At 37.2% G+C, this 25378-nt stretch overlaps 1 protein-coding gene across 3 annotated transcripts; it reads right to left on the bottom strand.

Moving 5' to 3' along the window:
* On the bottom strand, positions 1–20487 carry MSL3 (MSL complex subunit 3). 3 transcript variants are annotated; one of them, XM_063305087.1, is made up of 13 exons: positions 20333–20486; positions 17631–17713; positions 16548–16643; positions 16171–16268; positions 12528–12619; positions 11022–11144; positions 9108–9268; positions 7757–7915; positions 7250–7512; positions 5793–5902; positions 5188–5287; positions 4631–4715; positions 1–1027 (listed from the first exon to the last, which is right to left on the bottom strand). In XM_063305087.1, exons 1-13 carry the CDS (start codon positions 20429–20431, stop codon positions 928–930), a joined length of 1569 nt encoding a protein of 522 aa, XP_063161157.1. In that variant the 5' UTR covers positions 20432–20486; the 3' UTR covers positions 1–927. The 3 variants fall into 3 exon arrangements, with proteins under 3 accessions (XP_063161157.1, XP_063161159.1, XP_063161158.1); XM_063305089.1 differs by lacking the exon at positions 20333–20486 and adding an exon at positions 20036–20103 and having other exon boundaries at positions 4–1027; XM_063305088.1 differs by lacking the exon at positions 4631–4715 and having other exon boundaries at positions 930–1027; positions 20333–20487.
* Positions 20488–25378: the final 4891 nt, after the last annotated feature.

Raw genomic sequence — 25378 nt, 5'->3', positions numbered from 1 at the left:
AGCTCTGCCGCAGTAAGACCTGACTGCATGATAAATATTATCTTCATATTTCTCAACTTCTTCAAGTTTAGAAATCAGTTAACTTTTGTTAACACAAACAGAATATTTTGACTCTTCTGACATTTCCAGAAATAAGGCCTAGTTGATTTTATTTAAATAAAGTTAAATAAAATCTAGCAAGAACTACCAAATTAAAACAAAACAAGCAAGTCAAAGCATTTCTGGATCCAAACTTTGCCAAATGATTATCACTTCATCATTCTTTCTTCCAAAAATCATCAAGTACATCCTTTTCTTAAATACAAAAAGCCCTAACCCCGTAAAGCAATTCAAACAACGTCTGGGATTCATTAATTCCAGTCAAAGCTATTTAGTCACTGTGAAATGGACCTACCTAAGGGGAAAGAAAAACGCTTCCTTGAAAGTATTCCCAAGTCCATACCTCATGCTTAATCACTTGAGACAGAAAGGATACTAACACAGAAATTGTTAATTACAGATTCATATATAAAAAAATAATCCCAAATATGAAAAACCTGTACAATGCCACTCCGCATTCACTTTAAACAGAAATGATGAGAGTTCAATCTGAAGCAAGGTTATAATTAGAACATAGGATGATTAGTTCTTCTGAAGTCTGTTTCTAATGCACCTTTTCCTTTTTCTTACTTTATTTGTATGCAGTTCTATGCATTAACAGTCAATGCAGAGCTTCATTTATCTGGCAGTGAAGGTTATATAGTGCTAGAATGCAACATCAGCATAGCTCTAAATGAAATGAAATTTTCTTTATTTCAAAAGAACAACACTGTAGAAAGTCTTTGTGATATTATAATTATATATTCCAATTTTTCTTGACCTTGAAGTAATGAAGTAAAGTAGGACATGGAACGTGCAGAGTTTGTACATCTGACTGTATCTAGAGTTTTAGTAGATAGCACGTGGATTTTTGGTCGTATAATAGGCCTCACAGGCTGCTACATAAGCCGACTCTGGAAAGAAGTCGTCGTGATACTCAGCTAGAAACCTATAGAAGTAAAATATGTATATTTAAAATGCTTCTGAAAAACTGCCATATATTAACCATGTGCATATAACAGCATGCTATAAGTTTTATAAATGGTTAATTTATATATATTAACTTATATAATATATAAATTATATAAATTTTAATAATTCATAATTATTAATTTATAATGGTTCCCATTATACCCAATGGGACTTACTTTTGAGCTCTGGACAGTGCAAGTAAGTACTGAAAAACCTCTGGAAATGCTTTTATTAAAAAGTAATCATTATCTGAATAGATTTTACAGATTTTTTCTATTTTCCCTTTAACTCATTTGAAACTAAAATAATTAGATAACATTGTAATTTTATACTTGATGATTAAATGGTTTTTTTCCTGCACAAGAACTTTAAAATATACTCTAAAAATCCTAATCTAATACAGTTACAGCCTCTTGTTTGCTATAGCTAATATAGATTGGAACTGTATTACCTGCCTAGTTGTGCAGACTAGTGGTCACAGGCTATTACTGCAAGTTATATGACTTAAAAATATTCTTCCTACAAATAATATACCTGAATATTTTAATTAGAAGACTGATAAAAGTCAAACATTATGCAGTAATATGGCATTTCACAGAAGGATTAATTCAATGCTGCATAGTTAAGAGACATTAATCTTGAATGGCAAGTATATTGTTCTACATAGAAAAAAAATTATCAGATCAGCAATGGACCTACAGGATAATCACTGACAAAGTATGAACATTATATATGATTGTTATATGACATTATATATCGCTGACAGAGTATGAACAAGTTCATATTCTTTTGGTGCAAACACCTTCTTTTAAGCAACACAGGAAAAACAATCATTTTTCTGATCTATATGCAAATTCCTCATATACTGAAATATCACTTTAATTGTAAGTCTGGCATATCGTTTCTGTCAACTTCTTATACACAATACAGGTAGTCCTTGTACAGTGGCTGCCTTGGTTAGCGACCATTTGCAGTTACGACGGTGATGAAAAAGTAACTTTGCGACCAATGCCCACATTTGCAACCTTTGTAGCATCTCTCTCAGACATGTGTCCACAATTAGTTGTTTTTCTTCTCCCCTTGCAGAATGGAGAGATTGCTTAAACGAGCTATCTCTTCCTGGGCTTCCGGTGGGAATGGCGGACTGAACGGCTGCGTCCGCTAGATCGGCGGGTGGAGCGGACAGTGCGGTAGCTTTTTTTGGGCTCAGGCAGGTTTTTCCTGAAGCCCAGAAACATTCTCCAGATTAAGGACAATACCTGGAATCATCCCATCTGACCTCTGAACGCCTGCTTGCAGCCAGAGGATTGTAAACAGCATTTCACGGCTGGTAAGAGCGGGGGATGAGGGGATGCAAATGGGGGATGAGGACGTCACCATTTCCAAGCCGCACTGTAGCCTTAAAGGGACACTAAGAGCAGCCACCCCATTTCTAAATCACCTATTTTTTTTAAGTATACGTACCCCAAGAGAGGCTTTCTACAGCAGGAAGAAGCTGGCTGTCTTGGTGCTTAATGTTATTTTTGGGACTACTATTATTTTTTTCTTTTTAAGTTTTGGATTTCGTTTTCCTTCCAAAGGAAAGTTTAAGATTGAAAATAAATAATTGTCTTCCTGTTATTTTTTTGCATTAAACTTGAAGATATTAGCATTTTCCTACACGTTGAATTGGCTGATTTGAACTTTCAGCTTTCTGTTCACTTTCCCTTGAAAGCAGCCTGCTAATTACTCTCACTTCGTGTAAACAAATTTCTGTCCCATATCTTCGACCTTCATTGATTAAGCTCCTAGGGGGTGCCATAATCTACTGTGTAAGACATGGAGAAATTCAAGCAGATTCTTTCTGACCTTCACCATAACTTCAGAAAGATTTTTGACTTTAATCAAACTTTTATGCAAAATATCCAGGACATTATGGAAAATATGAGAGCTAAAATGTGTCATCAGGTTGAGGATGTGGTGGATGAAATCGAGGAATCTAAGAATGATAGAAAGGTTTCTTTTAAGACTGAGATTGGGATTTCTATGGATGAAATGCTGGATGAAAATTGGATAATGGAATTGGAGAAAGCAAAGGAAAGACTGATCTGCAAGCCATAAATAGAATTGATCTCCTGGTGGAATGCCATGAAAATAGCCTGGAATATTTGAGGGGGGCAGTTGGATTATATGATTTCTTTAAGAGGAAAGCTCTGGGTATATTTTCAGGATATGCAACTGCTCTGGTTTATTTTGAAGTGGGATAAGGATTGAAGAATGCTTATCTGGTTTGCTTTTAGGATCTGACTGATGTTATTTGCCTTTAAAGATTTGGATTATTGTATTGAATTGGCTTTGGTTTTTTAGTTTATTAGAATTTGGGTATATTAAGATTGCAATTATCAAAACTGTTACACCATTAAGTACAATAGCAGACAATTTATGTGCCTTTTAACTTGATTTTTATTATACTAGATAGAAATGTATGGAATAGTGATAGGAAGGGAATAAATAATTAAATATGTTTTATCCTTTGGAGGGGAGATAGATGTTTAGGAGGTTTATATGATTTTTTTTTTCATTTTAATATAAGGGGGAGGAGTAACTGTACTTAGTAATTTTTAATGTGTTAATGTAGAATGACTTATAGAAATAATGTGGTGTTTTGGTTTAATACAGAGTAAAGAGATTGATTATGAAAATTTTGTATATCCTTGCCGTTAAAAGTCAGAAACCATATCTTTCTGTAAATTTAATTTTTTTTTTCCTTTTGTGTTTCTGCAGTTGTTTTTTCGTTTCTTTGTAGGTTTTTGCTTTTTTGTAGTTTTTGTTCTTTTTCTGAAATTTAATAAAATTACCAAAAAAAAGCTATCTCTTCCTGAGCTGCTCTTTTCTGCAGCACAGCGCATCCCTAAGAAGTGCTAATCGCAAGTTAACAAGATCAGCTTTGTGACCTTCCTTAGTTGAGTAGAACCCTCCACCGGTTCCCACCTGCTGCCTGAAACAGACCATAATTAGTTTTCCACTGAAGGCTTTTGTTTGTTTGTGTATTCCCCATTGTGTGCCTGCATACTCTCTTGTAATCCCTTCCTCTCCAATGAATGCACAGTATATACAAACATTAATTCCCTTCTTGGTAATTATCCCAGCGCCGGGTGAGCATTCCAAAGGGTAGGGGAGTGGGGAAAAGGGCTATAAGGTTTACTCTTTTACTCAGCGTCCTTGTGAGCTGAGTTCCGGAAACCTTCCCTGCCATTTGGGCTCACCTGGCTGTTTGGGTTGTATCCTTCTGACACTGTAAAGCAAAGGAAACCTGAAGTAAAATTGTAAGCACAGTTGTGGTCATAAGATTTTTCACTTAGCGAATGCTAACCAAGTCGCTAGCCCTAATTGCAGTCACTAAATGAGGACTATCTGTAATATTGAAAGGAAGTACTTTTACAGAAGCTAAAACATCCTGGTTAGAATATTCTACTTTTTTCCTGTTGGCTGAACTACCTATCTAACATATAACTCCCCTACAGCTAAAATGTTTGCTCTGCAAGTTGCTAGGTGTTCTTGAATATTTAGGCTTCTAAATTTGCTGTCATCCATACGTTACCTTAGAAACAATTCAAAATGTTTTACTAAAGCTTTTAGATTTTTGTCAGGAAAGCTCATCTTCCCAAGTATCTCTGGAAGCTTTACTGTAAAAACAAAAAGGGAAAAAAAATCCACCTTTTCAATTTGTTTTCTTTCAATTAAAAGCAATTTACCATTGAGACCTTCTCTTATTTTTCAGTGTTAAATTCCACCTTTGTTTCAAGCATTCAAAACCTTCATCCAATTATTCCCCAAAATTATGCTATAAGGTAATTTGGGCTGAGAGTGAATAATTGGCCCAAGATCACCCATGCTTTACAGAAACCAATACGAAAAACAGAAAGTGAGTTAGATTGAAGTACAGTTCTGAATTTTTTTTAAAAAAAAATCCCTCTTAAGGGAAGCTTATCTCTCTTAATAGGTCAGGTTACTTACAAGTACTGCTGCATATATATACCTGAGTGAACTAAACCCTATTAGGAAAGCAGAATTAACTTACAATTTAAAATCTCCAATAAATACACTGCATGAATTGAAATTATAACAACAACCATTGTAGAAGTCCATATATATTACCAAACATGCGCAGCAAATGCTGAGATCCGTAAATGTAAGAAGGTGGTGGTGGCTGATCACCTGGGGGATAGCTTTCTGGCATGAGTTTCCATGACAACACCTAAATATAAAATTAGAATAATCTTTGTCTTGATCTACAAAAAAGTATCCCAGGAAATAATGCAATTTAAAATCATGTCAGGATTCCACCAAATATTGGTCAAAATCTTTTTCTTGGTAGTTTGGAATATATATCAAAATAACATAAAAATGTTTTCCTAATTTGCATAATTTTCTTCTGAGTCAGAACCATTTCCAGAACTGTTTTTTAAAGGCTATGAAATTTACAGAATTATGTACACAATTAATTAATCGTGAGTACAAATTGTAATACACAATAGAGTTCCTTTAAAACCTTAACCACAGCTCTAAATGTATCAAATGTAAAATATAAGGATTTGTAATTCAACATACTGAGAAGAGGTTAGTACATATTAAGCAGTAAGCTAAAATTATGCAAGTTGCATTTCAACAACGTTTGGAGGAATACAAGGTCCTCATTCCTAGTTCCAAGACATCTTGATTCACAGTACTAGTTTTCCAAGGTCTTGACAAAAAGGGCTTACCTCATTCAATTCATTATTTCTTCTGCCTTCAAATCCAGCAAATACTGCACTACCCTCTTTGCTAGGTGTCAGCGTAATAGGCGATGATGACCCGCTGTGGACAGGAGTTTCTTCAAGAAAAGAACAAGGCATTATTTTGTGCACAGATGTACAGGGACAGGAACTCTTATTCAACCATGAGAGATTTTCTACAGATGTTAATAAGTTCCTTTGACCTTTTTTGGGGGGGGGAGAGGGTGCGCTTTGAAACAGTTTTTGACTCCTGGCGACTGCCTGGATTAGTCCTTGCAGTTTTCTTGGCAAGATTTTCAGAACTGGTTTGCCATTGCCTTTTTCCTAGCTGAGAGAGAATGGCTCGCCCAAGGTCCCACAGCTGATTTTGTGTCTAAAGTGGAACTCAGTCTCCTGGTTCCTAGCCTGGAGCCTTAACCACTGCACCACATGGCTCCCTCCTTTGAATTAGGCACTCTTATTTTTATAAAATTACAGTAAATATAAATGCATGTGATGACATTAGTATCTTTGATCAATATCTAAAATAGATAAAAATATAATTTCTAATATGAACCTTTTTAATCCCCCAGTGTCACTACTCCTCACACATTAATATCCAGGAGCTAATAATTCTTTGCTTTGTTGTGTGCGCCTTCGAGTCAGTTTTGGACTCCTGGTGGCTGCCTGGACTAGTCCCTAATTTTCTTGGCAATATTTTCAGAAGTGGTTTGCCATTTCCTCCTTCTTAGGGCTGAGAGGAGTGACTGGCTCAAGGTTACCCAGCTGGCTTCATGTCTAAGGCAGACATTGCTAGTAGCGAGTAAATCAGACAAAGTATTTTGCTACAAAACAAACTGATAATGGATTCTGGCAAGTTATTAACATAAAGCAAGTCCTTTCTACTGCTTCTACAAAACAATCAGACTAGAACTGATGTTCCAAGACATGTGCCTGTTGCTAAAATAAAAAATCTCTAATAACTCTAATATCTGGTCATTCAGAATGCATGATGCAATATTGTTCTGCTTATAGTTTCTGGGTCATCTTCCTCAGGTGCCATCATTTGTTGCTAGAATTGTCACCATATGTAAGTGAAGACACTTGAAATGCATGTTATCATACTGCAAACTTGCTTTTTATAAACTGCAACTGTCTGCTATTATTACAACAAAAATCAGATCAGGAGACATCCAACATGGACTGAATGTAGCATAAATACATGTATGATTCACCCCGAAGCTAATCTTCAAAGGTCTATTTAAACAGAGTGATGTTGGCGATGGCAGCTTTATCACGGCAAGTACACATGCCGTGCCTTTGAAAAATGTCCATTATTAGCACTCAAATTTATCATGATCAAAATCTTATTGAGCTTGTTAAAAAACCACCAATAATCTGAAAACACTTTTCACACCTTTGTCCTTTTTTAGGTAATCAGTTATCCATCTTAACACAAAACGTACTTTTCTCAAGATGCAGAAACAATTTTGGCATTGAAGCAGGAGCCTCAATATTCCGTCTTTTTGGCTGTGGAGAAGCGCTACTTTCTGACAGCCTGTCACAGTTGGATGTGTGACGTGTAGAGCGCCTTAGAGACTGCAATATTTCAGGTTCAGTTTTTCTGCGTTTAGGTGTTGCAGGTTCTCCTGTTGCAGGCTGACTATCTGTGGATTGTGGAGTTGATGGATTCAGAAGAGGTGGGCTTGGAGAAAGCTCTTCTTGATTTCTGATCAAACAGAAAAATATGGTGTACTAGGATGTTATGTGGCTATTGCAGAACAATATACTAGGCAAATAAAGAACACTTTAAATAGTAACTATGTGACTTTCATATTTATTGAAATGTCTTCTTTCAGCTTGCTCTTGGCTAGCAGTAAAAATTATAGTTTTATGACTAAGGTTAAAAATAATGCCATAAGACCATTCTATTTCTTGAAAGGAATGCTAAGAGAAGAAAAGTACAAACCCACCTGTTAGAATTTGCTACACTTTCTTTTATTGGTAGAAAAAATTTGGAGGAGGTCACCTTCTTAAACTGTGCTTGCTCATAGGGATATAGCAGAATCAAGGGTAGAGTGAAGTCAAAGGTTATTCTTAGCCCATCCACCATTTCTTTACATAACTCAACACTAGAAAAATAAGATTACAGAAAAAATATTTTATATAACAAATAAGGTTTATGTTTATTTATTATGAAGAACAAAGTCATAATAATCGATATGTATCAGCTTCAGAGAAATAAACTTTAAATATCAACTGCTAGGGGTTACAAGATGCTACTGCATTCCTGTCTTGCATTTGGACTTTCACAAGTATCTGCTTGGAAAGTGTGGGAGCAAAATATTGGAAGAAACCCTTGAACTGTTCCCATATAATCGTATTGTACCATTTTAATATAAACTGCAAATGAAATGTTACAGAAGTGCTCTGCCAGACAAGTTTATTATGCACATGTGATTCTTCTCATACTGTTTTTGATATTACCCTCTTAGCTCAAGCATCCATTTGGGGTCAGAAGCACACAATTAGAAACAAGCAAAAATAATGCCTAGAAGGCTACAGTGGAATGGCTACTTATTTTTTATGTGTTTCTTCTACTGATTAAAGAATCGGAAGTTGCTCCCAACAATCTGTGTGTTAGTTAACCAGAGTACTATGTAATCCCTGTTTTTTTTCATACTAGTATCTACTTCTCCCTTCCATGGCCTGGGTTTTGCACCGGTTACTGAAATGGCTTTTTAAAAATGTTATAAAAGAAAACAAGTAACAGTTAAGATTAAAAGAGCAGAGAAAATGCATAATGATTTTGAAAATGAATGAAAAGGGCTAAGCAAGGAGCCTCCACCAGAATGAATGCAACTCAAAATAAAAGTGATGAAATGATTTAGGATGGAACTGAATAGAAGGAATAAAGTATTTTAGAGATTTGTATAGGAATGACAGTGATATGTTAAAGAGTGGAACATAAGAAATGCATGTTATGTCAGTAAAAAGATAATGAAAAGGAAGTCATACTGTAATGTTGGGAGAATGTTGAGAAACAGATAAATGGTGTAGCTGGAGAAAAGTTAAAATATGGATACAGTTGGCTTATTAAGTGGTTGCATGACTTATTTATCATATCTATGAAAACTGCATCCGCACCTGATAATGGAAGAACACCATTACTGTTCCTTTATACAAAATGAACTGAATGCAAATCTATGGGAAATAAATGTATTAAGCTTGCTAATACCTGATCAGCTGAACATACTTCACTTGAATTTAAGCCTTTCATTTTAAACCCTAGCTTAGACACAAAACTAAATAGCATTTACTTACTTTTTTTCTGGTGGGACATAATGAAGATTCAAGTTGGTGTGTGAAGTCATTTGATGGTGTCGTGATCTCTCATTGGCTGAAAAAGCTGCATTAATGGCAAAATGCTTCACGTATGATTCCAAGATGGTTATTATATTTGTCTGACATGGCAGTTTCACAAGCTAAATAAAATAGCAAATTAATTATCCAATCAAGTAATTTTTCCAACAACTTACACATTCTCTTATTTTCAAATAGACATGGTGCTGAATTAAAAAAATAATAAGTTGGATACCACCACCACCCTACTACCTTGCACTCAAACCCACTTCTCCTTTCTCTTCTTGTGATTGTCCAGACTATAAGCTAGTGAGCAAAGCAAACAAGAACAAATAAGTATGAAAGGAGTGCAGCGCATTTCCCTCACTAGCTTTCTTTTATTTTTCTTATTCCTTGACAAGCCTCATGTACCTGGCAAGACCAAGGAATCAAGAACAACACAGATTTCAATAGGTTATACTTAATGCTAGGCTTGGGTAAATACAGAATCTTGAAAACAATAATGGAAATTTTGAAGCTACATATACAGTGAATTAATTATGGCTGAGTGTCATTGGAGCAGTTTTTCCTCCCTCCCTCAATAGCTACACTTGAATTGCCTTTTCTGAGATAAACGTGCAACTGACTTGACCCTAACATTCCCACCCTCTCTCACACTGTTGCACCTACTTCTTGATCCCTAATTACTGGTTAAGGCTTTAAAGGAGCAATTGAATAAACTCATGGATAACAGATATATCAATGGTTATTCAAAGGAGCAATTGAATAAACTCATGGATAACAGATATATCAATGGTTATTAGTCTTGAAAAATCAATGATATTTCCAGGTTAGGGACAGCATGCCTTTAAATATCAGTTGCAGGGAAACCACAGCAGGAGAGGGATATGTCTTCAATTACTGCTTGTGAGCCGCCTACAGGTGGCTGGTAAGTCCCTTACCAGATGCCTGTAGAAACCAGAAACAAAATGCTAAAACGCCAGGTCCAGTAAGCCTAGTCTTAGGTTTTCTAGCATTAACACTCAGAGATCAGGAAGACAGAAAAGCTGCAGTAAAAATAAAAATAAAAGCGGGAGTTCATACATTTAGAATTAAGAAACAAGGTGCCTTTGTTTTCACTAAGGAAACTGTATTTACAATTTTCTCATATAAAAGTTATCAAGTATAAGTATTGAGTCCTCATTTTTCTTCAGTTTAGCAGCCTAATTTAAGGTATGAGTATGGTTTCATTGTTGTTATCACAGTAAGATGGATGGGTAAATGAATTAAATGCAAATAAAATAAGAAATTGCTTTAATGTATTTAATAACATTTTTTTTTCTTGGCAACACTCAAAAATCTTAATGTCCCAATGCTACCCCTATGCTACCTCAAGGCTAATATACTCTCAGACTACCTGTGGATTAGAAAAAGCAATCAAAAAGGAGAATCCTTCAGATTTCAACTTACAATTAATCTACTTCCTTCGAACTCTAGTAAAACAAATTACTATTAAATCATACTGTAGAACACTTTTTCACTAGTTTCCACATTTGCTTGCATAGGTTGTAAACTTGTATACACTTACCTGGCATCAAATCCTCATGAACTTAATCAGTCTTATATCTGACAAATCATGCATATGATTGCACTCTCAAATAATGTTAATTTTTGCATATAAGTGCTTAGCATTGCTTTATTTATTTATTATCCCACCTTTATTATTTTTAAAAATAACTCAAGGCGAACATACATAATACTCCTTCCTCCTCCTATTTTCCCCACAACCACAACCCTGTGAGGTGAGTTGGGCTGAGAGAGAGTGACTGGCCCAAGGTCACCCAGCCAGCTTTCATGCCTATCCAATTATTTTAATTTGCATAAAATGTTTCATACCCGCTTTCGCCTGTTAATATAGTAACAATCCTCTTCAAGTTTCTTTTTCAAGATTTCAGGAATTTCAATGTTTATTGCTCTTTCTTCCATATCCCTTTTAGCATGAGTCTCTTGCTCTTCTTTCTGTATGAATATAATCAACATTTTAAAAAAATTATACAGATTCACTTATGCTATATTAAATACAACTATTAGGTATACTGAAACTGTATAAAGAGGCATACATCAAAGCCTGATGAATCCTGAAACCACAATTAAAGACCTGTTGTGGACCAAGGCAAAGAGAAACACATCCAAAATAGCTTTATTCAAGATAAAAGTCCAATTCTGATCTGTATCTTGGTGCTTTGGGATGATGTAAATCTCAGTGCTTTTTACAAAATCTACTTTCCTTTCAGTCCCTTTCTTAATTATCCTTAGCATGGAATTTGCCTTTTTCACAGCTGGAGCTATGAGTCAACATCCTCACTGATCAATCCACTACAACTCCCAGTCTCTTTTTCCTGGTTAGTTACAGATAGTGGCAATCCACTAAAGGACAAGTCCTCTTATCCTGTGACTGCTAAATTTCCTGAAAGGCCTTTGACAAGAAACTTTATCAAAGGCTTGTTGCAAATCCAAGTATGCAATGGTCAGTCCCATCCAAACTAACAATCTAAAAAAACTCCAGAAGGTTAGTGAGGCAGGATACATTTACAAAATCCTAGCCAACTTTCTTTTCAGCAATTCTTGTGCTTCTATGCGTTTAGTGTCTTTTTAATTGCTGCTTTTACAATTTGCTCAGAAAAGACCATAAACTGATCGGAGTATAACTTCCCTATCTCCCTGCTCTTTTTAAAGACCTGGTTTCATTCTCCTATCCAAGACATAAATTATACAATATGTAAAATGCATACCACCTAGAGGCCCCTCTGAGTTTGTTTTTTTATTTGAGAATGGATACCAGTAGTCTGATCATCTCTTTTAAAGATTCTTATCTGGTTCTAGAGTCATAGATCGGAAAATCTATGGTTCATTCCAAAGCAAATTAGGATTTTCAAAAGCTCTGGATCCAGCCCCCAAATCAAAATTTGTGGTAAGTGCGCATACTCCACAGGGCAGACCTGAAGTGACGTTACACAATAAACACTTCCTTATGGGCAATGATTTTCATATACTTATAATTTCAAACTAAAATTACTAAGACATGTTAGTTCTGCTATTTTAACAGCTTAATATTACGTATTTACTTGGTTGCATATCTCACTACAGAAACCTGTATTTTTAACAATGTGTCTGTGAACTGAAAATGACTTATAAAATCATATTGTCTATTGAGACTCATTTCAAAAAATAAAGGTACTTTTTAACAGCTTTTTTTTTACCCAGCATCTGCACAGCTTAATCATACAATCCACTCTAAAATCAATATTCTCATTCTTTATACTTACATGGTTTTGACTGATGCTTCTAAAGTGTTTTGCGACATTTCTTATTTGTAAATATGTAAGGTTTTTATAAACATACCATTTCTATCTTTTCATCAATGTCACTTTCTTCACTCTTTAGTTCTTCATCTGTGCCTTCATCACTGTCATCAGAAGAAGAACTACTTATAGCTGTATAAGAAAAAATGAATTACCTTTCACATGTAACAGTTACCTATTTGACAAAGAGAAGTTAAATTTCAAAACCAAGGCAGCATATTAACTAGAAGTTATAGCAGAATTACAGCATTTAAACAAGCCACAAAAATGTTTAGGCTTTTTAACAAGTAGAACTTAAAATTCCTATTATTTATGTTTTTTTCAAACATAAATAATAGGAATTTGAAGTTCTACTTGTTCCAAGATTTAGAACCTTATAGAATTTAAATTGGTTTCATGTGAGTATTTTGTTGGGCACCATTTTACAGCGATTTTGAATTCTAATTTCTGAAGCATTAGACAGGTAGAGCAAATTACTTACATCTTGTAAGGTTATCTGAGATTCTTTTGAGTTTGTGGAGGAGGCAGAGGAAGCAGATGGACTCTTCTAGGGCATGAGCTCTGCTTCTTGCAAGCTGGATCCATGAATTGTGTGGATGGATTATATGTGGTTAATTTGGGAGATGGAATATTTCTCTGAAGACGGGGATGGTGCCATCAGTCTTGGAAAAAGGTGATTATGTACCCATTTCTAATTAGACCATCTCTTGATCCAACCAACTTATGCAACATACTGGTCAATCTCCCATCTTTTCAATAGGGTTTCAGACTTGACATGGAAACAGCACTATTACCCTTGTGGATGACAACAGTCTGTATTTGGAGGGAGGAGACTGCAGTCCTCCTGGTTTCATTGGGATTTGATATAAACATGGTATCCTTCCAGAGTGCCTACAGGGTTTGGGTGTTGCAAACACTTTTCTATTGGTTCCACTTCTTCTTTAGCAGGTAGTTTCAGTTAGCATGCATGGGGAAGGTAGTTGCTCCAATATCAAGTACTGCAACTTCTACCCCTTCCTCACACTACTCACCATCCACACAAAGCCACTACAAAAGTAATCCATTAGTTTGGGGTGAGGTGTCACCAGTATGTTGATATATTGTCACCCCAGGCCAAGCCAGAATGTTATGAAAAACCTGACCTGATACCTGGAAAGGCCAAAGCAAGTTCTCCAAGACAGAGTTGCTGTCTATTGTTAAGAAATTTGGCTTTATCCTGGCTTTGGTTTTAGCTCCTGATGGACATATTGCACCCCACCTTAAGGACCAGGTAATTGGATTACAGCTCCAACCAAAGCAGCAGGTGGAAGACACGGCCAGGGAGGTTTTCGCTAGCCCCGTTTAGTGTAGAGGGCATAGGCAACGGCTTTGAAGGACTGGAGGAAGAGTCACTACATAGGCAATGATCAGACAAGTGGGGCTTCAGTCCATTCCAAGAAACTAATTTGAGAAAATGACCTAAACAAGCCCCTCCCTACTTCCCATGAAAATAAAATTGGTGGGGGAGGCACATTCAGACTTTTAAGATTCTATTACTATAGGTGTTTCAATAAAAGTAGCTTTAGACCTATATGGCATTGGTTTCTTGGCCTGGTCAAGCAACCTTATAGGGTGAACACTTAGTGTACCAATTGAAGGTTTACTTGACTACAGTAAGTCATGCATTGTCACCTCAGTTCGTCTAGTACAACATTCTCTACATGATGCTACCTTTGAAGACAACCTAGAGGCAATATCTGGTCCAAACTGAAGCATCGTTTCTGCTAACTAAGGGTAGCAGATTTAGCGACTATTCTAAGCTTGCTACACTAGTTACTGATTTGTTTCCAGGACCAATTCAAAATTATGATTGTCATCTTTAAAGCCCTAACATGGTTTGGATTTTTGGATACCTACCAAAAATCAAAGAGGACAAACTCTCTTGTCAAGTTCTGACATGATCTTTGCATTCTTATAGGAAATGATTACTGTTACCTCGTGATTGTAGGAAATGATTACTGCTACCTTGTGATTACTACCACCAAGTAAAGTCAAGAGAGTGAGGGCCCAATAATATACCTCAACTGTAGCTGCCCCCATGCTGTGGAATATCTTGCCTCCTAATTCTACACATCCTTGCCTTTCTCAGCTGTATATCTCACCCCTGGCCAGACAAATAACACCATTCAGGTGCTTACCCAGTACCTGAAGGATGTGAGGGTCTAGATGGGGAAGAACTGGCTGTGATTTAGCCCTAACAAGATGGATTGGCTCTGGATTTTGGGGACCCTTGCATATGGAGAGTTGTTATTTTTAAACTCTTGACGGGGTAGCACTCCCCTGGAAAGCACTGGAGATTTGGGAGTCCTAAAGAATCAGGTAGTAGTTAAGACTAGGGAGCTTTTGCAAGAATCCATCTGGTGTGCCAATTGCACCCATTTTTTGGACTGGGAGGCCCTGCTCATTGTCCCCCATGCCTTAGTCATCTCCCAACTGGACTACTACAATGCCCTCTACATGGAGCTGCTCTTGAAGACCACCCAGAAGCTTCATATGGTCCAAAATTCAGTAATGCATGGAGTTCTGGGCACTCTTGAGCTTTGCCCATGTTACACCACTGCTGCACAAGCTGCACTGATTCCAAGTCTCCTTCTGGGTAGAATTCAAGGTGCTGGTTATCACTTTTAAAGCCCTGAATGGCACAAGGTCAGATTATCTGTGGGTCCACCTCCTCCCTGAGGGTATCTGCCTGGCCACCAGATTGGATAAGATGGGCACAGTCCAGGCCCCCTCTATCAAATGATGTCAATTTGTAATGGCATGTGGGAATGTCCTTGGGAGACAGGAGGAAGAGTCATAGACTGGACAACCGGCATGTAAAAGATATCTCAGTCCGGAGAAGGGACATGTGAAGAGTTTCAGAAGGGACCCTCCCTAGTTTTCCAGAGAGTAGAAGGAAAGGGGGGGTTTCCTGGTTTTTAGTTTTTACATGTTGTGGTTCAATTATTGCTGGCTGCTTAGGGTTATATTGTAAAAGATGGGCGGCCACATAACTTAACATAAATACATACATACATACATAGCTTAAGACCTGGCTGCTCTACCTAGTACTTGTGGCCTAATCACATGTGAGCTGTCTTTTAGATAAATTGTTATTGTTTGCTCCTGGTTTTTGTTACATGTATCCCCTTATTTTTGTAAGCCGACTTAATTGGTAGTGGGCTGTATATAAAACCATATAATAAAAAAATAATAAACCCGTTACTGTTATTTGTTGACAAAAGCCTACTTTTGTTGGACATTTTAGTGCTTTGATTCTTTTCCCGAGATACATTCATTTTCAAAACCTGAATTCTGAAACACTGTGGAACGATACATAAAATAACTGACCTAAAAAGAATCCCCAAATGTATATTTAATATGTTCTTTAATATTTTTAATGTACTGATTAAATTCAACTATCCAAGTAGAGACTAAAAAAAAAGAGAGAGAGAGAGAGAGAGAGAGAAAATAGTCAACAGGCCTACATTCAATGTATTTGGTTATACTCACTGTCTTCTCTATACTACAACTTCCTTAATCACCATGATTTCTTTTAGGTTGCAAACACCTGTGGAAAAGGAACTAATCTATTTTTCTGCTTATTAATTAGATATAGTAATATTTAATTAGGTAGCACAAGTATCCCCAGTATGTCAACTTACAGTTTTCACTACTCTTCTCATTCTCTTCAGTAGGAAGGATCTTCAGAACAGAATCAACACCAGGCAACCTGCAACGCCCTTTCTTTCCTTTTCTTCTCCTAAAGGAGATTGAAGAAAGGCTACCATTTAGCAAACTTCATGATTTTTTTACTTGCTTTAAAGCAGTAAAAATTAGCATTGAGAAAAGGGGGCATAATGTTTGTAGTTCTTTCTCTGAACATGAAAAACGTAATAGATTTTGAATACATAGGGGTCAACTCACACACTACAAACTACAGTAACATACTTCCTTTTCCCCTCCCTAAGGTCTACCATTTATAAGAGCCTAGTTTATCTGTATTTTATAATTTTATAATATAACCATATTTGATCCTTACATGCGAGCCACAGCTTTCCTTGCCAATTTGCGCTGTAATCTGCGGTTTTCATCAGTGTCACGAAGCACATGATCTTCAGCTGCCCATCTGTCCCAACTAAGTATTTGAAAAAAGCAAATTATAATAAAATAATTATTTGATCGTGGAGGAGGATGTCTACCTGACTGGATGCATTAGATAAAGCAGCAAATCAACTTGAATATTACTGTGCATACAGCTCCCAAGTTCCCAGTTGATCTTAAGTGTTGGCACTTTGTATTGAGCAGGTAAGACAAGACTGTAGATTCCATTAATAATCATTTTGAGAAAACTGAAAGAAGAGGTGGTGGATGTTATGTTGAGGATCCAGAATTTATCGTTTACAATAGACCAGCATTCAGACTGAGGTTATTTTGCCTGCAGAAGCTCAGCTGTTTATGATATACTGAGATAGTGAGGTCTTGATTGTGATCCGACAATGCTGGTACACTGGCATGGATAAATCAAGACAGCAAACCCTTATTTTAACAAGCCATTTTGGTGAAAGGGCAGTCCATTGCCCCCAAATGTATGTAATAGTGTATCATCATGGCAATCTCCATAATTTGCACTACATCAATATACAAATAATCAGTTACATTATTTGCATTAATTTGCACTAGTGTATGATATAAAATTACACACACACAAACATACATATTATCATTTGTACATTAATGTTATTACACAAATGGCATAAATTATCTGGGAGTCTGTAAAATTAAGGTAAAATTAACATAATTGCCTCATCCCAACTATGTAAGCCACTGTTTTAGGGGGGATGTTGAGATGGAAATTTGATTTGCACCTAAAATCTGCTGAATCAAGATTTAAAATTACTTAAAATTAAAGTCAGAAACAAAGTCAGGGCACTATGTAAACTAACTACCAAGGACTTAAAAGCATTTAGCAGCACTATATACCAGCAGAAGCTTCTGAACCATTTTTAAAGTCGATCTAGAATACATTACAGTCCACGTTTCATCTAGAGTATGGATTACATATGGATTACTAATTCTCTCCTAGTTGGGAATATTTGGCATTTTTATTTAAATATAAGCTCACCTTCTATTCCAACCATTAAAATGGATCAGATATTCTGGAATCTTTCTTCCTTTCTCATCCTTTCCAATAACAATATCAACGATCTAAAAGCAAACACGTGCATGCTTATGTAAACATTTCTATAGGCATGTACTCAAATTATTAAAAAAATGTTTTACAACTCATTATCGTATAACACAAAAACCTAAGCAAAGTAGTTAAGAATAAATTCAATAACTTATTTCAAAACACTTTTTAAATATCAAATAAGAGTAGTTAAGAGATTAAAATACAAAGTAGTTAAGAGATTAAAATACAGCATTTGGATGCAATGATATCCCTCTATTACAAAAAAACATTAAAGCACCTGGTATACTAGATTAAACTAGATCAATTGGCAACAGATACAAAATAACCAGAATGAGCCTTCATATTTGCTTTCTTTAGAAGCCAATAAGGGATGGGTGACTGAAGGGGGCAAACATGTGATGACATCACACATCATGACACAAGCACACAACAGTAACATTCACATGATGACATCACCGTATGTGTTGCCCTTTGGGCCTTATTGTGGTTTGCATCATATACTACTGTATAGAACTGGTCCAAGATTATCAACAGGCAATTACCTCAGAATATAAATTGCAAAGTAGCTGTGTTTTTAAGTTATGCATTTGTTCTGAATATGAATTACTAATTGCTAATTGTCACTTGGTTTTCAAAATTTGATTTCTTGCCCACTTAAGAATTCCATTAACCTCCCCCCCAAGTAGAAATGGTATCAATTTGTTTAAAAAACATACTGTTTATTTTGAAAACCGTTACACAGGATTGATACATCTACACTATTGGCTACGGGAGGCAATATGAAACTGAATCCTGTTGGGAAATCCAAATTATCCCTGCTTCATTCCATTTCCAAGCAAGTCAGAAGACAAGAGTCCAGTAAGGGAAGCATCATTCTTCTTCAAGCCCAACCCTCTTGGAGCCCTTTTTTTTATTCAGAAGGAAAAATAAAGGGACTTTGTCAATGTAAGATGAAGTAGGAATCAACTGCTTCCTCTTGGAATATTCTGGATATACTGGATGTTAAAACCTTGCTACATTTGGCCCATATGCAAGAGATTCCTGGAATTAAGGCATTACACTTTTGAGCAAATTCCGTACCAATTTGCTAATTACATTCAAATATGCACACGTGAACTTAGAGCACAGTAACATAATCACATATTTAGCATAGCAGTGTGTCAAGATGTTCCTTTCTTTCTTAGGGGCACTTTTGCACAAGGAAGCAAGCTCCATTACAATGGTCAAATTTTAATCAAATAACTGTCACCAGCCAACTAAACATCTGTTTTACAGAAATAGGAATATGTTAAACCATTACATTATTTTAAAGTATGCTTATCTCTACGTATGATATAGCATCAAAACCTAACAATAAAAATATCTTCTTGTGAAAAGGGGATGGTGGGTATCTGGTGTAGAGAACTGTATTTAGTATATTTATCATAAAGGTGAATCTTGTTTCATTGTAGACCCTCAAAGACTCTGTACTGGTGTGCATCATGCACTAAGTCACAATTGTAGTGTTGCATGCTATAGAAACCCAGGACACATATTGTGAGCTTTTTGTTTTCCAAGGGATTAAAAGTGGAAGGGGAATGTGGGAGGCAAATTAATTTTTACATCCAACTTAAAATCTACTCCTGAAGATCCAACATTGCACCACCAGAAAGACAACTATTTTGCCCTTGAAATTCATCCACAGAATCTTACGGAGCTGAAGTGCTGCACATAGCCCAAGGATTGTCTACCTGTTAGGTGAACCATGATTGAGCCAACTGTTAAGAATATTATACAAATATAGTCACTGGAAACCACAATACTTTGCAATGCAATTTCACTTCATTTAAAAAAAAAAGCCTAACCCTAAATAGTAAAAAACGCATTGCACTGAATTTTAAGGCAGTGTACAAAAATAAACAAACGCCAATTAACCAGAAAAGATAAAAACCTGGTATGCTATGTTTGAAAGCAGTGTTAATGTACACAACTGAATGAATAAGCATGAAATGCCAGTGACAGTTTAACTGTGTACAGTAAACTGGTACTGAATCGGTATTGTTCCATAATAGAAATACCTTATTACCAAATGTTTGCCTCTGATTAGGGACCCAAGGACCTGGTACTCCCACACTCACCAGAAAATAAAGGAATAATCAAATTGTTACCTGCACCCAGCGTTTTGCTTATGCTAACCAACCACTACCACAGTGTTACCCCTGCGGATCACACTAGTTTTAAATGCACATCCTAAGAAAACTGTCGGCCCTTCGGCAACAAATACCATTAGGTGCAGAGGGGGAGAGAGAGAAAGGAGAAGTTTGCTTCCTTTCATTCAGAGCCATCTCTTCCCTTACCCAACACCGTATATTTGCGTGCAGAAGCCGTTTCAGCGTAGAGGCACACGCAACGTTAACCGTTTAAAACAAATATCCCCCCCTTTTTTTTGCAAGAGGGAGAAACGGAAATAGAAAAGAGATGCTTCCTCTTTCCGAGCTCCTTGCAGAAGGCTCACAATAAGGGCCGACAGCCTCCTGCGCCCAACGACACAAACAACACCCGGAAGCGCCAGGGAGAAGGAGGCGCTTTCCGTTCAGAGGCGGCGGTTGGCGCGCGGGGAAAGAAGGATCGCGCGCTGGGCGGAGAAATCCCACCTTGGCATCATAAAGCACCTTCGCCTTGGTCGGGTCCGGCTCGAAGCAAAGAACTCTCTCGCCTTTGTGGAATTTAAATTTCATTCCCCGCGAGGTCATTTGCTCATCATGGCGAAAGGCAGAGCTAGCCACGCCCCACAGGGGAGCGGGGAGAGGGAGGCGCAGATTGGGCCGCCCCGCTCCTGCTAATCACGCCGCGAGGAAGACGTCCTGGGGGCGCGCGCTGGCGCGCGAGCGGCGGGACAGGGCCTTAGGCTCCTCTCTCTCCGCACCGCGTGGGGTGGGTTCCCTCGTCCGGAGGATACCGTGAAGTCGGTCAGCCCTGATTGCTTAGCTTGGGCCACGTGAAGCTCGGCTCTTCCCTCGGAAGCGCGCGTGATACTGCAGTCTTAGTCTGAATCCAAATTTAAAGCTGTGTAGGAAGCAGAGATCCCACCATTCTTGAAATAAAGGAAGAGGGCCAGTACCGTCTCCCTTTGAGTTCCTTGTCTGAAACAGATATGAATATAATGAAGAACGTGTGCAAAACAGTGTCTGAATTGTCAGCCTCAGTAGTTGTTAATACTGCTGTTCTAATATTTTTAATCCACTTACTTGATGGGTTAGTGGGTAATTTAAAGCATAGCAAAATCAAATAGATTAATAACGCAGGTAAAATGAAAGAATGAAAATGAAAGCCACTAATCAAATGTTAGTTACAATTTCTTCAGCTTTTAAAGCTTCCAAAAGTAAATTTGTAAGCATGGAAAATCCAGTTTTAATAGAATGATTAAAAGTTCTTGGTTTTATTATGTTGATAATATGGATAATATGTGGATTGTGTAATGAGGTAAAAGGTTATTTAATGATCTAGCTCTGTTAATTTTAAGAGTTTATCTGTCTTAGAAAAATTAGTTCTGATCAGAGTTCATTGCAATTGTACTGAATTTAACCTTTCCTCAAACAGTGACATTGCCATGATACTGGACATCAAGTCCCATAACTCCACAGGATATTGAACTAAAGTTCAGTATATCTCGAGGACACAGATTGGATAATGAATGCTTATTAAAGCATTTGTCACCCTGTGACTTTCAGAAACATGAAGTGAGTTTCCAGAATGCATCAGATACATATAGTACTGTATATCTTCTAAATAGCGGCTGTGTTTGCCCTATACGTTAAAATCACTTGGGAGATGTGGAAACTGGATTTTGTAAATTACAATAAACCTAGGATGCAAAATCCACTTTGGGCAAGACAGTAAACTATGATTCTCTAATAAAGTGGTATATGTTCTTTAACATGGTGCTACACTTATTAGTGAACTTTACAACTAATACACTGAGAAAACAGCTACTAACAGGCCATGGAAGATTCTGTAGCACGTAGGAGCCCTTCAGAGTGCAATGAGGGGGTTAAGTTGCAATTTTTTAAGATTGAAACCACAGTCAGCATCTGTTCTTGTGTTTGTTGACTGCACAGAACTACTCCATCTTTCCTGGCAGAATATATAGTAAATTTGATTTTGGTGCTGTCTGTCTATCCACTGATGGCCATGTGTAGAGTTGTCCAGATCAATGGAAGAAGATAAGAACACTGTTAGGGTATCTCCTGCTCAATGTCATGCAGGAAGCCAGACTTTTTCATTATTCCAGATGCTATTTTACAACTGTAGCATTTCAATCTCCTATAAACCTCATATAGTTTCTGCTGAACTATGTATTTTTCTCTGGCCCTTCCAAGGATCATCTGCAGAGCTAAATTTATTTATTATTTCATTAAATTTATTATAGCCACCCATTCCAACAGACTCTGGGCAGCTATAATAAATTTAATGAAATAAATAAAATTAAATCATCCAGAAACTGACAATCTTGTTAAGGTTCTGGAGAAATGGGAACCTGGTAAACATAATTCTCCTGATAGGAGTTGCTAGGGTTGTGGCTAAACCTTAGGAACCAAGAGGAAAGCATTTGTTCCATTTGGAAATGGTCTACAGTACCTTTAGGTTTCACCAATTCCCTCATTTCCAGCTGAAAACTAGCTTCAGAGCAATTCGTTCTGGCACTGGAGCTTAGCATTTCATCTATTGAAGAAAAACAATGGCCTGGGATTGCAGAGGTATGGAGTTGATCCAGAAGTGGCACAAAGAGCTTGGGTGGAAGTGCCCTGATGCACCAATACAGTAGTGATTGAGCCTTGGATGTTTTGCAAGCTTCTGAATTACATTTAAATCCACTTCTAAATTTTTAAATTTCAACAGAGGTCTGATTCATCTTATATAAGTCCATAGATAGAACATCGTCTTGATTCTTCAGAACATTTGTATAAACAGAGTCAGGTTATAAATTCAGTAATTTTTTAAAAAATGCAATCACTACTACATCAGTTTTCAGAGCCCCCTACCAAATTGTAAAGAAATCTGAAATTCTGAAGTTTTCATCTCACAATCCGAAGTATTTTCCTTAGTTATCACAGTCAGTTTTGTCTACTGATTGCTATAAAAGTTGAAACACAATCTAACAGGGCACAGATAAACAATCCTCTAGCTGACCATGGCTGAACTGAAAAGATAATCAGACCTGGTTAGTGTTTGGATGGGGGACTACCAGGAAATCCTGTGGGTTACATTGGGAAGCTGAGAAAAAAAATCATAAGGCAGTGGCAAAATACTTCCATATCATTGTCAAGAAAATACAGACTTGTCTATGAAGTCTCCAAAGGTTGAGCTCAAGTTGAAGAAGACTGTCTTTACAATGAAGCTAGCATAAGGTCCATTTTTTCCAATTTCCCACTAGATGGCCTAAAAACCTAACTTTTATTCAATAATAACAAGAAAAATATTTCAATAACTGTAGGTCAGACTAACTAAATGGATTACTGGAGCAATGGAACTGTTGAAAATGAATAACAGCTGTCTCTTATTTTTCCAAAGAAAAAAAATTCCCCAAGTTCTCAGAAGCAACATACTTGTTTTCTGTGAAAAAAAAATTGACCTTGTAAAAGCAAGATGATCATTTTAGTAGGCTATAGCTATTTGAAATCTTAGTAAATTTTAAAAAGGAGGGTAGCTAAATATTGATGGGCAGATCTAGAATAATATACAGTTGTAATCGAAATTATTCAACCCCCATTGCAAATCAAGTTGATTGTCAAAATGTACAGACTTTCAGCTATTTGCAGTGGACAAATCAAACAAAAGCAATTGAAATAGCTCAACACAACAAATGCTCCAAATGGTGTCCCGAAAGTCAACTGAAAATGCAACTCATCATGACTTCCCCAGTCTCAAAATTATTCAACCCCTTCATGGCAAGCATCTTTAATACTTAGTAGAGCACCCTTTTGCTGTTATGACCTGCTGCAAATGAGATGCATAGCCAGACACCAGCTTCTGGCAGTGTTCCTGAGGAATCTTAGCCTCCAGTGTTCCTGAGGAATCTTAGCCTCATGCTCCTCATGAGCAATGGCCTCCAGTTCAGTAATATTCTTGAGTTTGCGTGCTGTGACCACCTTCTTCAAGTCCCACCAGAGATTTTCTATGGGGTTCAAGTCAGGTGACTGTGATGGCCACTATAGAATCTTCCAGGACTTCTTCTGCATCCAAGCCTTAGTGGAATTTGAGGTATGCTTGGGATCATTGTCCTGTTGGAAGGTCCAGTGATGCCCAAGCTTCAGCTTCCTTACAGATAGCATGACGTTTTCTCCTAGGATTTCCTGATATTTCAATGCATTCATCTTGCTGTCCACACGCTGCAGGTTTCCAGTGCCAGAGAATGCAAAGCAGCCCCAGAGCATCACCGAGCCACAACCATGCTTAACTGTAGGCAGAGTGTTCTTTTCAGCGTATGCTTCATTCTTCCTCCTCCAGGCATACTGCTGATCCATTGGGCCGAAAAGTTCCAGTTTTGTTTCATGGCTCCACAGAACAGAATCCCCAAACTTCTGTGGCTTATTGATATGATTTTGAGCATATCAGAGCCGACTTTTCTTGTGCTTTTGGGTCAGTAGTGGTATATGTCTTGGAGTTTTGGCATGGGAACCTTCTGTGCTTAGTACGCGCCTTAGTGTGCTCACTGAAACCTCAGTGCCTGTTGCCACCAAGTCTTGCTGTAGGTCCTTTGCAGTCACTTGAGGGTTTCTCTCCCCCTGCCTTCTCAGGAATCTGGCTGCAGCACCTGACAGCTTCCTTTTTCTGCCCCCTCCAGGTAGTGTAACCACTGTTCCTTTAACTTTGAACTTGTGAACTATGCTTCCAACGGTGTCTCTAGGAACATTCAGTGCCTTCACTATCTTTTTGTATCCTGTTCCTTGTTTGTGAAGGGTGATGATCTCTTCTCTTACAGTTTTGGACCATTCTTTTGACTTAGCCATACTGTATTTCTAACATGCAGACAGACGTGACACTCAACAAACCCCTAGCCAATTCAGGTATTTCATGTGTACCAGCTCAAGCTTCACCCAATGAAGCTCTTGATTAGTTGCATTGGGTGTGCTTGAGACAACACCTGTTTTGCATACTGTATGTGTGTTGTTGTGACGGATTCTATTCAGGGGGTTGAATAATGTTGAGACTGGAGAAGTCATGATGAGTTGCATTTTCAGTTGACTTTGGGGACACCACTTGAAGCATTCATTGTGTTGAGCTATTTCAATTGCTTTTGTTTGATTTGTTCATTGCAAACAGCTGAAAGTCTGTACATTTTAACGATCAACCTTATTTGCAATGGGGGTTGAATAATTTTGATTGCAAGTGTACATCTTGTTTTCTAATAAGAAAAACAAAGCAAAATACACAGACCATATGCAAATTCTTAATCATTTGATGAGCATGATTAAAGAACAGTAAATCAGATACCATGTAAAGTAGAAAAGGCACTAACCCAAAATTCCTGATTATTCACATGCTTTTCTGTTTTGCATGTTAGTTATATATTATAGTAGCATTGTCTCAATGCTGAGCAATTGTGCATTTTGCAAATAATATGAAAAACATTCTTTCCTGCCCATAATTGCATATATTATTCAGTACATTTATGACCTGTTGTAACTGAATTGTAGCTG

Source organism: Candoia aspera, chromosome 5 (genome assembly GCF_035149785.1).
Source record: "Candoia aspera isolate rCanAsp1 chromosome 5, rCanAsp1.hap2, whole genome shotgun sequence".
NCBI lineage: Eukaryota > Metazoa > Chordata > Lepidosauria > Squamata > Boidae > Candoia > Candoia aspera.
The sequence above is the reverse complement of the archived record's forward strand: the minus strand, read 5'-3'. Positions and strand labels throughout refer to the sequence as shown.